At 44.9% G+C, this 13,485-nt stretch overlaps 1 protein-coding gene across 4 annotated transcripts in view; it reads left to right on the top strand.

Moving 5' to 3' along the window:
- LOC123033248 (T-cell surface glycoprotein CD4-like) overlaps positions 1-12,762 on the top strand; it is a 39,847-nt gene extending 27,085 nt beyond the window's left edge. Inside the window, exons 2-10 of one of the 4 annotated variants that reach the window (XM_044449758.1) lie at positions 1,840-1,940; positions 3,938-4,105; positions 4,203-4,343; positions 4,434-4,691; positions 6,582-6,881; positions 10,573-10,806; positions 11,025-11,146; positions 11,262-11,329; positions 12,132-12,762. In XM_044449758.1, coding sequence (XP_044305693.1) covers positions 1,898-1,940; positions 3,938-4,105; positions 4,203-4,343; positions 4,434-4,691; positions 6,582-6,881; positions 10,573-10,806; positions 11,025-11,146; positions 11,262-11,329; positions 12,132-12,237 — 1,440 coding nt within the window. In that variant the 5' untranslated portion in view covers positions 1,840-1,897 and the 3' untranslated portion in view covers positions 12,238-12,762. Of the gene's footprint in view, positions 1-1,839; positions 1,941-3,937; positions 4,106-4,202; positions 4,344-4,427; positions 4,692-6,581; positions 6,882-10,572; positions 10,807-11,024; positions 11,147-11,261; positions 11,330-12,007 lie in introns of all 4 variants that reach the window. The other 3 variants (XM_044449757.1, XM_044449756.1, XM_044449759.1) reach the window with 3 other exon arrangements.
- The last annotated feature ends 723 nt before the right edge of the window (positions 12,763-13,485 follow it).

The raw sequence follows: 13,485 nt of genomic DNA, 5'->3' as shown, positions 1-13,485 counted from the left end.
AAATAATAATTAGCAAATAAATCATGTTCAGATATGAAATCTTTGCCAGGCATCTGTTGTTAAGCCTGGAGGGGAGGGGATGAGAAGCAAACATTTTTTCTTTGGAAAGAAACTGCCAATCTGAGAACTTGCTGTTGGTATGTTTTCCCTTTTTGTATGGACTCCAGCTTAAAACTGATAATGTTTTATATGGGCTGTAGGTTCCCCCACACTTTAACTGCATATGTGGCAAGAGAGCTCCTTTTTCAAGTTGACTAGTTTTGATGTGTATTTTTCCTCCTTATATGTTATATTTTTCTACAAAATATTATAGAATACAGCCAGTGAAGATCAGACGTTCATATTGTTTTTCTTTGCCATGGGGCATATCATATTAAGCAAGATTTATGCTGAAATTGCAAGAATTAGAGACAGAGGAGGGGGAAGGAGTGTGTCCTCTGGGCTCATTGCCTGCTGTTGGAGCTTGCAGGAGGAAGGGGAAGAGGGTATGATGGAAGTATTTCATGCCTTTCATCTGCTAGGCCAGGGGTTGGCGACCTTAAACACTCAGAGCCATTTGGACCCGTTTCCCACAGAAAAGAAAACACTGGGAGCCACAAAACCCTTTTGACATCTAAAATGAAGATAACACTGCATATATCGTTCTTTACCTTTATGCTATGTATAAAAAACTATAGTGTGTTGCATTTATGAAATCAAAGAATGATTCTTTTACATATTCTCCATCTGTGAACGGCTTCCTGACTATTTCCTGAGTGGCCACAAAACTAGCATATGGAGTTGAATTTGCAGACTTAATCCATTTCTTGAAATGATTTATGCTCAGATCAACCTTCTGCATCAGTTCCGAAATGGCTTTTTTTCTCCCATCTCCATTCGGATATTTTTCAGCCAAGGCTGTATGTTTATTCTGGAAATGTCTTGTAACATTCGACTTTTTGTTGTTTGCCAATTTCTCACCACATATTAACCATACTGGTAAACCAGTCTCATCAGCAGTGAAAGCAAATGAATCTTCCCACGTACCATTAAACGTTCTGTTTTCTTCTGAAACTTTTCTTTTCTTAGATTTATCCATGGTTGGCCTACTGGGGGTTGAAAAGCTCAATAAATCGCATGCCAGCAGGTGTCGCACATTGGCGGTTGTGACGCATATTTTGAGCAACGGAGCCGCAGCAGAGGGATGAAAGAGCCGCATGCGGCTTCGGAGCCGCGGGTTGCTGACCCCTGTGCTAGACAGTATTGGAAATAGGATTGGTGGCCAGTGACAGCCACGCATGTGCCAATATGACTAATTGAGAGAGGCATTTATCATGCATTCATGATTCCTCACCCAGGGTAGCTTGTAGATGCTTTACACAATGTTGTTGTCCTCCAGGTTGACTCCTGTGCAAGGCCTTTTCAGATGGAGGAAAGTGTGCTTTGTTTGGAAATGGATGGAGAAAATCAGAATGCGTGTCTGATGTATTTGTGCTATTCCACATGGTCAGCCTTTGGTTGTGTAACACGTAGAACATATAGAAAGGCAAGAAAGGCAGACAGACAGACAGATAGACAGACCAAATGAGCGAGCGAGCGAGCACAGGAAAAATCGTATGTAAAGCTGCCAATCCTAACTCTGCAAAGAATCCAGAAGCAGAAGCCTCGGAAAAGTGGTAGGTTAAACGCTTCATGCAAAGAAGCTCAGAGAGGACCAAAGGATTATCAGCTTCAGGATAAATGGCTGACTTTGCAAATGGCTGACTCTTCCCAGCTGCAGCTTTACATGGTGCAATGCCAGAAATCCTGGGGATAAAACCCTGCTGCCTTTACTGATAGGTTTTGGCTTTCCCCTGCTAGGATCTCTTGGACAGAACTTTGGTCTGCCGTTCCCACGGAGCAAAGCGTGCCAGGGGATATGGGCCCGAGCAGCGTTCTGGTCACCTTTGCCTTTCATCTGGGTGAGTTTTGCTCAAGAGGCATGCACGGCACAGCTGTGGAGTTGCCAATGTGGATACTTTTGTTTAGTTTAGTGGCTCTCAACTCTGAAGTGTGTGGCCTGCTCATTCTTATTCACTTATATTGATGGATTTTATATATGTCCCACTTTTTTCCCTTCCAAGGAACACAAGGCCGCTTACTCATCCTCTTTTTCCTCTCAGCCTTATCCTCCTCTCACTACAACAACCCTGTGAGGTAGGTTGGGCTGAGTGGCTGGCCCAAAGTCACCCAGTGAGTGCCATGACTGAGTGGGGACTAGAACCCGGATCACCTCAGTCCCAGCCCCACATTCCTAACCACTACGCCACACTGGCTCTGATGAGCGCCCCTAGAACCACAGCCTAAGAAGAGTCCAAAATATGACAGGATGACTGTTTAGCAAAGGGACCAAATGCCAGGCCAGGCTCATGCCCACCCTCCATCTGTAAGCTGTTCAAGTAGGGGGAAGCGACCCACAACCCTCAGCTTACGCCATCTTATGCCGCCCTTGGCCTAACTGCAAAAGCTCTCTGTGAACCATCAGCCTGAGGGCTTAATAGGCCTGTACAGTACCTTTCACTGGGCCATAAACTGGCAAGCTTGTCATAGTCCTTCGGCTCAACTTACCTGGAGGAGGGCCTTCTCTGCGGTGGCGCCCCACCTGTGGAATGCGCTGCCCAGAGAGGTCCGCCTGGCACCGTCGTTATTTGCTTTTCGGCACCAGGCTAAGACCTTTTTATTTAAAACTTATTTTAAGTGTTAATTTATCATGTAGGATTTTAAAAAAAATTCAGCTGAGATGCACCGGGTTTTAATACTTTTAGTGTATAACTTTGTTTTTGCATAATTTTGTATGTTTTTGTTTTTGTTGTGAGCTGCCCCGAGGCTTTGTTGCGATAGGGGCGGCATAGAAATGTTTTAAATAAATAAATAAATAAATAAATAAATAAATAAATAAATAAACTTAGTAGATTCTGCAGACTGAGCCTGAGTGTTGGAGGCTGCTCCTTCCATTAAGCCACATAGATGAGGAGAGAGGCGCACAGGCAAATTTGACATCAGGGCAAAACCCAGAGAAAGCCTTTCTCCTCTGATGACACTCACCCCTCTGTTGGAGGGAAGAAGGCTTTCTCAGCCCCAAATTTCATGAGGCAGCAGCAGACCCACTTGCTTAAAGGCCCCGATCACATGAAAAGCTTTGTTAAGCAACCCAATTTCAGCATAAAACGGTGCCCCGGTGAGGGGAGCTGAAGCATCACCTCTCCGCCAGCATTAATTCCCAAGCAGACTTGCTTCCCAGGTAAAGCTCAGCAGAGAAGCGGGAGCAGAGCTAAGCAGAGAAGCCCGGGAGCTGCCCGTTTGTGTTGCAAATTGGTTTCTGTAAAACCTGTTGGAAGATCCTTCAATTTTATACCAAACTTGAAACCATTTAGAACAATACTAACATGTTTTAATGCTGCATTTTTCATGTGCTGTTGCATGCCATCCAGAGAGCCTCAGCTACTGGAAAACAAATAAATATGACTGAGTAGCTCTGTGGGCATCTTTTCTTATAGATTCCTGGAGCGACAGACTTTATAGGAGCTTTCTATATGAGCTTTTGTATCTAGCACTGTACAAAGCATGCTTCCTTTCCTGATTTTCTGCAATTACAGTAGTGAAACTCTTTTATTTTGCTTTCAAAAGAAATGCCACATCTTCCCTTCTCTAAAACTAAGCTTGTGAAAAGTACTGTTTATAAAGAGAAGCAAAACGGGAAGTTTGTGGCTTCGTAGCATTATCTAAAGGACCCATAAACAACAATGTGTGCACAATACATGTTTCACATGGTAAAGCTCTAAGATTCTGACGTCAGGGCCTGGAAATCCCCAGAATTCAGTGCTAAGAGAATTCAGTGCAATTATTTGTGTCCTATTGCTGACCTTACTTTCTTTGCATGTGTGTGTTGTGTGTGTGTTTGTTTGTTGTTCTGAGCCAGTGTATCTTTCAGGGGCAACACTTCCTGCATCTGTAGTGACAGATATCAATGCTATTGCTGGCATACCTGTTGTCCTTCCCTGTCCATATGGCCCCATGGAAAAAAACCTGCAGCAAATGACCTGGAAACATGAAGAAAAAACTATACTTCTCTTCGGTGGCTTTAAAAGTAAAAGCTGTTTCATTTCTCCTGTATCCAACAGGGAAGGGGCACCTTTGACTTTAGTAAGAAGTTTTAACTCCTCACATTTCCATTTTCTTCAAAGGCAACAGATCAGCAACATACACATTTGCAGATCAAGAAAAAAAAAATCTCTCTCTACTGCTGCCAGAGCCAAAGAAAGGACGTTACACCTGTGGAGTGGCAGACAAGATACTGAGGGTTTTTCACCTCACAGTGTGGAACGGTGAGTGATGTCACCCTTGGAAGGAGCACAGGGGGAAGCCTGGGATGAAAAGGAGTTGCCAGATCAGGTCTTTTTCCTTCACAGTAACAGGAACTCCGAGGAGATGGCTCCTGGAGGGCGAAACTTTACTTCTGGAGCTGCATTCCACTGACATAAAGCCTGATATCAAGATTGAGTGGCTTGACCCCCACAAAAGGAAAGTAACAGGCAAAGAACCATTGCGGAGCCTGCAAAGCAATAGCAGGAAGTTGCAGATAAAGAACCTGGCATCTAAAGAGGACCAAGGGACCTGGGAGTGTCACGTCTTGCCTAATGGGCCTCGAATCTCCTATGTTGTCACGGTGATAGGTAGGAGAAGACACCGGTCTTGATTCCAAGGGTCCAGGGCATGTTTAGGGCTGGTTCTACACCACAGGTTCATTCCAGAATAGTAGTCACTCAGGCTTTTGCAAGGCAGCCACAGAACATGGCTATTAAATCATTGCTCCCCCACCTTTTCCCTGTAAGAATAGAATAGTAGAGCCCACCTAGACAGGAAAATGTAAAATTGCGACTTCCGGTGGCTCAGTGTGCTCCATGAGGCAGGGCCAATGTGCTGGAGATGCCCCACTTTTCTTCACTGGTCGCCATACATTTCCCATCTTTCCAGCATTCTCCAATTTGCACAGAGAAGCAAAGCTTCGAAGTCATGTGAGAATGCCGAACATCTTTTTCCTTTCTGGACAAATAGAACAAGAAGGTCCTGTGATTTTTTTTCCTTAAGACAAAACAGCAAATAAACCACTGTTTTGAAAGCCAGTTCGTGCCCTGAGGGCAGAGAGCACAGCATGGTGGGACTGGCTCCGCTCTTGGGCAGCACAGGCCACTATCTCACCTGGCAGGTGCTGGGAGGTGGCAGCAAGGTGTTGGGAGGAAGCGCTGGCTGCCAGGTGGCTCCCTAAGCTAGCCTGCCATCTTTAGGATGCTGCTGCAGCACCTGTGTTGGAGAAAGATCCGAGTGCTAGCTCTGTTAGGCGCTGTGCCTGCAATGGGAAGCAGTGCCCAATTTCTTCACACAGGTAGCAAAAGGTCTTGGGCTGGCCCTGGAGAACAGTAAGGCAAGATGGGGGAACTTTTCCTCACTGCTACCCTTTTGGCATGACAGAAGATCCCCACTCCCACCCCATAGGCAAGGGGACTGTACTGGGCAACCCCTCCCCTCCCCCTTTCTCTTCTCTTCATAGGCTGGGCATGCACATGGTGGACATGTCATGAGCGGAGCCAGCTGGGGGTCAGACTAGATGGCCCGGGAGACCCCTTCTGATTCTCTATGTTTCTCTCCTCTCCTCTCCTCTCCTCTCCTCTCCTCTCCTCTCCTCTCCTCTCCTCTTCCCACCTGTCTTCTTCCACTTTTCTTCTTTTCCTCAGATGAGGGACCATCAGAAGCAAAAGCTCAGGAGTTTCTTCTCCTTTTCACATAGAATAATAGACTCAAATGTGAAAAAGTCAAAGAGGTGTGTGTGAATAATTCTGCAAAACATTGAAACTGGAAGGGCAAAGGAAGTATCCTATTAAATATCAGATTCTGGGAGAAAACAGCTGGAGAATCTGCCCCTGAGCTCAGTTTCTGGGCTTCCTGATAGTGTCTGCTGAGGAATGAAGGTTGCTTGGCAAGAGGGCAGTTCAGTTTGATTCAGGGACAGGGCTCCTCTCCTCTCCTCTCCTCTCCGCTCCGCTCCGCTCCGCTCCTCCCCTCCCCTCCCCTCCCCTCCCCTCCCCTCCCCTCTTCTACACAGGCATCATTGGGCACCATTTCTCATACCTGGCCCCCTTGTCTTTAAAATGCGGCTTTGCCTAATCTTATTTATTTGTTTGTTTCAAACTTTTATACCCTGTCCTATACATAAAAGTCTCAGGATGGTCCTACAACAAATATTGGTGATACGGTCATTTTGCTTTTTGAAGTAGCCTAGAAATGAGATCTAAATGATAACCTGAGTTCTGGGTGGGAACGGACAGAACTTCTCATGGGAACATGGGAGTCTGCCTCTGGCCCACTATGGTCAGCAGGGAAGAATTCATTCCTTGCCTGAGCTGGAGTGTCCAGGGAAAGAAACCAGGACCTTCTGCATGCACAGCATGTGCTTGGACACTGAGCTACCCCACTCCCTGGGGTTCTCCATGCTCTGCAGGGAGAAAGATAGACTGAATTAGCATAGACTGAATCATTTATTAACTTCTTATCTGCTGCAAAACCAGGTTTACTACACCAATCCGATGACGGCATCACTTTTGCAGCTGTTGATAGCAACATTTCCCTTTCATGCTCATTGAACGTTGATATTCGAAAGGAAGAGAGCATCGCAAGAGAACTGACTTGGAAGTGGAAGAAAAATAATACAACTCTTATGGAAAAGCAGATTTTGCTCGATTCCAGCAACTCCTTACCTGTCAAAGGAATATCCCTGGTCCAGTTTGAGGATGCTGGCCAGTACCAGTGCCATCTTGACTTTAAACATAGGTATTTGGAAAAGACCATCCACTTGATAGTGATGAAAGGTAAGACTAAGGTGTGATCCCTCTGTATCGTGATAGAGCTGCATTAGCATCAGCCCTAAGAAACACAGCACCTTCAGCACACATGGTGGCCATCTCTACCTCTCCTGGAAGTACATTCCTTAATTTAATGACGTGCTCTCAAACTAAGCTGGCTGGCACATGCTGGGAGCAGAAGAACTTTTTCTGTCTACATAGAAACATACACAGGAACATAGAAACAGAGCGAGTCAGAAGGGGTCTCCTGGGCCATCTAGTCTGACCCCCGGCTCCAGCTGGCTCCGCTCATGTGCACCATACTGCTTTTTTTCCAGCTTGGTTTACTGTGGACAGTGTGCTCAACAAACAATGACTAAATTTGCATGATATGACCATCCACTGTGGGTGAGTTGTGAGAACCTGGATTGTTTGTTGCAGGGTGGCTTATTCATGGGCAGTGAGCTACCCTGACAACCCATGGCTTATTGTAGGAGTTGTTAAACCCAAAATGAGTAGCCATGGTGTCTGAATTCAGAGACTAGGCTCACTGTGGGTACCAGGAACTGGGGAGCAGGCTTTTGCTTCTCTTGGCGTAAGTAGCAAAAACCCTTGATGGTTCCAGTTTTTGGTGCCTCCAGAAGGTGCCTGAGTGGCTCTTGCAAGTGACCAGCACTAGCCGTTTGCCTCCTTCATGCTCACAAAAACTTTTGTGTTCACGGCTACTTTCCTTCCTATTCCAGTTGGATAGGGCCTGTCCCTTCTAAGTAACCAAAGGACACATTGGAAGGATTGCCTGTGTTCATAATCCCCTCTTTTAAAAAAACGTGTGTCTATGTGAAGAGACACACCTGCAGCCTATCCTTAGCTTATTCTCCAAGTTGAGTGGCTGCAACAAAATAGCAGTGTACAGCTATTGTGGCTTGCTCAAGCCTGTCTGTGTTTTGGACTCCGTGACCAGGTGATGTCATTACTGAATCATGTTCGCAGTGGTACCATCTGCTCGAGCACCTACTGTGCAATTCATAGCACTGAGAATCTTTTGAGAATCTTCCATGCCTTCAGAAAGAAAATTAACTTTCTTCCTAATAGTTTTTGCCTTGTTTTCACTCCATCCTTAGAAATGTCACTGTCAACCAGGAATGGTAGCTTCTCCTTCTTGAAGCACACTCCTTTCTGCCAAGCTCTATGACATCTTTTAGGATGACATCACTTCCTTTTTGTAGCTCCTGAGATGGTCACCTTGTCTGCTATGGTCGCCATGTTGCCCAAACCTTTGTTTTTTTCCTGCTGGAAAAACTTCACTTGCAGACTGGATGCCAGTTGGAATTCTGTGTTTCTGAACATCCATGCTCAGCTACCACTAACTGTCCCTCTCTTCCAAGATCAGAAAGAGCTTATTTCAAGCCAAGGTTACTTGGAACACCCTCAGTGGTAGGGATGGACACTTTCTGCCTTTTGGAGGTTCTGTTAAGATCTCCTGGGTCAAGGCAAAGCCCAAGAAAACCAGCCTTTTACTCTGCTGTCACCATGCAGTTGACCCAAGCAGTGGGTCTGGTCATTTGGAAATAGCTGCTGTGATCTCCGGCATTTCAAAGATGGCCTCCAGCTTTTCTGGGATATAATTTTCCTGCATCCAAGGATCATGGGTCCAAATAGATGTGTTGGGCAAAGAAATTCTCCAAGATCTTCAAAAATGTTTGCCTATTGCTTGAAGAAGTCAACTTTGTTGGAGGTTACTTCTAGCTCATGAAACTATAGAAAACGTTCAGAACGGATTATGCTGCCCTACACTGCAGTGATGGATCACCTTTCCCTATCACCTGGAAAGCGAGATCTGCTACTCAGTGAAGTCTTGCTACACAGTGAACCTCTATTACACCCTTTGGTATATTCTGACACTTCCCAAAGCTACTAGGGTGGTATTTGCCTGCACACTTCGCACTCTCCCCTCCAATTGGCTGCAACGCTTTCGGGTGTCGTCTTTACATTGGCCGCACTGCCACAGCAGCGTCTGATGCCCCTTGGCCCCTTGGCTTTTTTGGGTATGCCGCCGCCGCCACCAGTGTTGAAATGAACAGTTCGTACATGCCCTTCTCTAGTTTGGGATCTGTCGCTGTTGACATTTGGCTCCAGAGCATTTGCAGCATATGTCACCTTATGACAGGAACACCCTGGGTTTAGGGACACATCCACAGGAACCACAGGGATTATATTGCTTTACTCAGAATATTCCCAAGTTGAGGCATGAGCCCTGTTGGTCCAAGTCATGCATTTTGCCTTCATTCAGATCTGTAGCTATTGCTTATACCTGTTCCCATGACAGTACTGCTCCACCTTTGACTGCAATTAATACGACCTGCAGACTTTCTGTTCCAGCTATGGCTGACTCAGCAAGCCTCCTTATGGCTCCATATAACATCCATGTTGACATGTGATTCAGGGGACATATACATATTAGTGCAGTTCAACATCCAGAAAGTCTGTTCCCTGAATCACAAATGAGGCAGATGCAGGAGCTTAACGGAACAGCAACTTGTATTCCGGCTATGACAAACCTAGAAAAAACTGACCAAGGGTCTGAAAGACACTCCCCCTCCACACTTCTACCAGTACAGGCTGCAATTTGCCTAACAAAAATTGTTTTCACACAGGTAAGAACACATCTAGTTTGACCTTAAGGCAGTCAAACAGGGAAGGAGAGACCACACCCAGAGAGGCTCATGGGGGGCAGAACTGAGCTGCTTAAAAATAGATGCACATATGTCACCCTTGCAAAACCCACTATAGCTGATAAAATTGCTGGCTAGGAAATAGGCACAGCCACTTGGAATCATTCAGATTAAGTGACCAGACCACCTAACTCTTCTTTTCACCTTTAAGGCAGCTGCAGGAGGCTCTGACCTTGAACTAGGAGAGAGGTGTTTTAAGTGTTTGATCAACACGGTTTGCGACCTTTTTATTTAAACATCATTTTAATTGTTAAAATATATGATCTGGCCAGGACAACTTCTTCTTCCTTCTCTTTTCTCCTCCTATATTCTTTATTTACTTATTTTATACTGTTAATTTTAATTTTATATTATTGTATCTCAGTGTATTTTTGTATTTAAGTGGTAATTTATTATGTTCTATTGTATTTGAATGTATCTTATTGTGTTGTAAGCCGCCCCGAGGCTTCAGCAAGGGGTGGCATAGAAATGTTATAATAATAATAATAATTATTATTATTATTATTATAATTATAATATAATAATAAATATATTATAAATAATATATTATAATTATATATTATATATATTATATATTATATATTATATATTATTATATTTATATATTATAAATAATAATATATTATTTCTGGCTCAAGGATATTCTAGGCAGTCACAAATATTTCCCCATTCTTGTTCTCTGCAGTGACGGATTGATTGCTTTCTGCAGGCTCTGCTATGTGTGTGTATGCTAAAAACCACGTATTTTGATACCAGAAACATAGGAAAGTCTGCTTTGTCTTTCTCTGCAGTGTAACCCTCTCTGTAGAAACTGATAGAGCCACATCTGTTATTATTTGACGTTTCCACAGGAAGGGAACTGTACCCTGTGCTAACCCAGGACCTTACATCCTTAACAGCATGGGCAGTATGGATGCTTGACCTTCTGTCCTGAGACTTGGGGAAGCTGCGTCCCCGTTAACTTTCCTTTCCTGTTCTTCCCGCAGTTTCGGCCGACCCCCCTCACCTCACCTCCAAAGAAGCAAATGTGACCTTGTGTTGCCACACCTCTGCTCGTCTCCCTCCCAAGGCCAAATTATGCTGGGAGCATGCAAATGAGAGCATATGTGACCCTCACCTTCCGGAAAACAAATTCTGTCACGTGACCAGAACTGCAGGGCAGTGGCTCTGCAATCTCGTTGTGAAGAACAGTGTCAAGATCAGGATTAAATACCTTTTGGGTAGGTTTCAGAGGTGGTAGCTGTGTAGCTCTGTTGCCACAAAACCAACACACTCTTGTAGCATCTTCCGTGCTCAGCAGATTGAGCATAGCACATATTTTCTTGGCTGGGGCACACCGTACAGAGCTGGCAATCAGCAACAGGATCAACTCTTGCCTTGCCCCGTGCCCTTGGGTCCCTTCCCCTCTCAGCTCCGCCTTTACCTTTTTCTTCCACAGCAGAGGCCGTCGTAAAGAAAGATTTCCCATTGGCAGTAGTACTCTATGCAGCCGGCGCGCTGCTGTTGCTTATCATGGCAGGAGTGTGTGCGCTCACTTGCAAAAAAATTCAGCGGAAAAGGGTGAGTCTCCATGTGTCCAGAAATGGAAGGGGTAGTGAGATGAGTCTCATGCACACAGGAGAAGAAAACTCAAGGGAACACAGAAAGTAAGGAACTTCCCTTTGTCTTTTGGCAGAAAATAGCCAAGAGAATAAGCCAGGCGAGGCAACATTTACTTGCAAAGAGGACTTGTCAGTGCCAGAGGTAAGACCCAAAAGAACCAATAAAGTGGCTGGTATCTGCATAGCCATTACAGAACTAACTGCCAGGCATTTTTCTAAGCTTTCCTAGCCCAGAAACTGGAAGGCAGGGGAGAACTGGACAATGAGCACCAGCTAATGAGATACCACTCAAGGAAAGAGCGGCTGGCTTCACATGACATGCAACATGGTAGGCATGTCATAAGTGGAGCTGGCTGGAGCCGAGGGTCAGTCTAGATGGCCCAGGAGACCCCTTCTGAGTTGCTGTTTCTATCTCTCCAACACCCCCAGGGAGTGGCTTAGCATGTCTTCTAAATCCACCCTGTTTCCTGGTTGTGGTGGGGGCACATGCTTATAAGTAGCTTGACCAGTCAAACCAAAGAGATTTTGCAGACCTACAGACATGTGAGAGGGTTTTTTTTTTAAAGTCCAAATAAAATTAAAATGCAGTGCAACTCCTTCAGAAGTCAGGACCACCCTCTGTAGCAATTCCTGTTTAGAGTTGCTTTTGTTTTTTTTAAACCAAGACCATATTGCAAAAACAAGCCCAGGTGCGATTACAAGTAAATGAGATTTCTCTTTTTCCCCCACTGTAAATGCTACCTTTGGGCCTAGATTTCAGGGAACAAATGCTTTAATGTATGTATCCTCATTGTCCTTGTCATCATTATATATCTTACAGGGAGCCTACAAATGATTACTACCATGCCTGAGACAGAAAGACAAAGGCTCATCAATATGGCTCAATTCATTGCCTTGCTTTGTTCGTATTTACCTTGTGTCCATGCCTTAACATGTGTTCCCAGGACAGCTCCAGGACACGTGCAGAATGTGAAAGTGAGCGCAGATGTCTCTCGCTTGGATACTTGCTCTGATATTCTTCTGCGTGATCATGAACGTTTGTCTACATAAGCAACAAAGGAAAAGCTCCAGATGTATCGCACTGGTCTGCATCCGTGGGATCCTTCAAAATCCCCAGGTGCGCAGACAACTGTTAGATATTTTACTGCTAATAAAAGTGGCTCAGAGACTCGGGGACTTTTGGTCATGTCCACTGCTCAAGCTCTCTGGAATCCTAGTCTATGGCAGCTGAAGGGACTGTGATACTGGAGCGATCGTACCAGTTTGATGTTAACCTTCTTCCAAAGGTTTTCTGATGTATTTTCCACCTATCCTTGAAGACTGTGGTAAGGCAGAGCCAGAGAACGGCCTCAGAGTCAGGCCTTGGTGGTTTTGGAAGACAGAGATGTGCAGGGGAGTTTTTTAGGTGCCTAGAAATGACGTGTGAATTGATCTGACTGGGGGTGGGCAGAACAATAATGAGTGAAAACAAAGTAGAGGTAGTGTGATTGCAAAGAGGCTCATCTGTCTAAATAAAAAGTGTTTTGTTCATTAAATAACATAATACAATAAAATGTCTATTAATGAAACATTTTGAAGTGCTCCATCTCCAATGGCACTTCAGTCATGTCATGGCAGGAACAGGTTACTTCTTAGGAAACAATTTGCTAGAAGACCTTTGTAGTAGAAGAAACAGAGGCTTTCTCCTTAAAAAAACAAACAGAACAAAACTCTATGTCTTTGCTTTCTATGCTTGCATTTCTGAGCAGTCCCATGTCATAAAGACATATCTCTGCAATCATATTATGGAACCATTCTCCTTCATTCATTTTCAAACTGTAAGCAGTACATTGATATAAGCATTGCAGGCTTATCTGCGCTACCCACCCTACCTGCTTTGCATGCACAGAGAAGCAATGCACTTGGTATCAAATTGTGTTTTTCTAAATTTGCAAGTCTACAGGACACAGATAGTTGTTCCCTTGTCCCTGATGTTTAGAACAGAACAAATAACACTGCATGCTTCTCGGTGGAGAACTCTCAAAAGACCTTGTGCAATCATTCCATCTTCCTTCACGGAATTCCTGTGGTACCAGAAAAGACAGACGCAGTTGGATGCCATGGCCATGGCTTGCTGCGAGGTTCTGCAGCCATTCCTGGGTTTGCTGCGTTCTGTTTCTAGCAAGCTCCCAAACCCTCAGGAGCCTATTGAAAGGCTTGCCAACTGATCAAAACGCTCCAGCAACAGCCTCCCAAAGTGCCCAAGTGGCACTTAGCGCAGCTATGGCTGGCTTCCTCAGACTCTGCTCTGTGCTGCAG

This window comes from Varanus komodoensis, unplaced genomic scaffold (assembly GCF_004798865.1).
Source record: "Varanus komodoensis strain SLA01 unplaced genomic scaffold, ASM479886v1 scaffold60, whole genome shotgun sequence".
Lineage (NCBI taxonomy): Eukaryota > Metazoa > Chordata > Lepidosauria > Squamata > Varanidae > Varanus > Varanus komodoensis.
The sequence above is the reverse complement of the archived record's forward strand: the minus strand, read 5'-3'. Positions and strand labels throughout refer to the sequence as shown.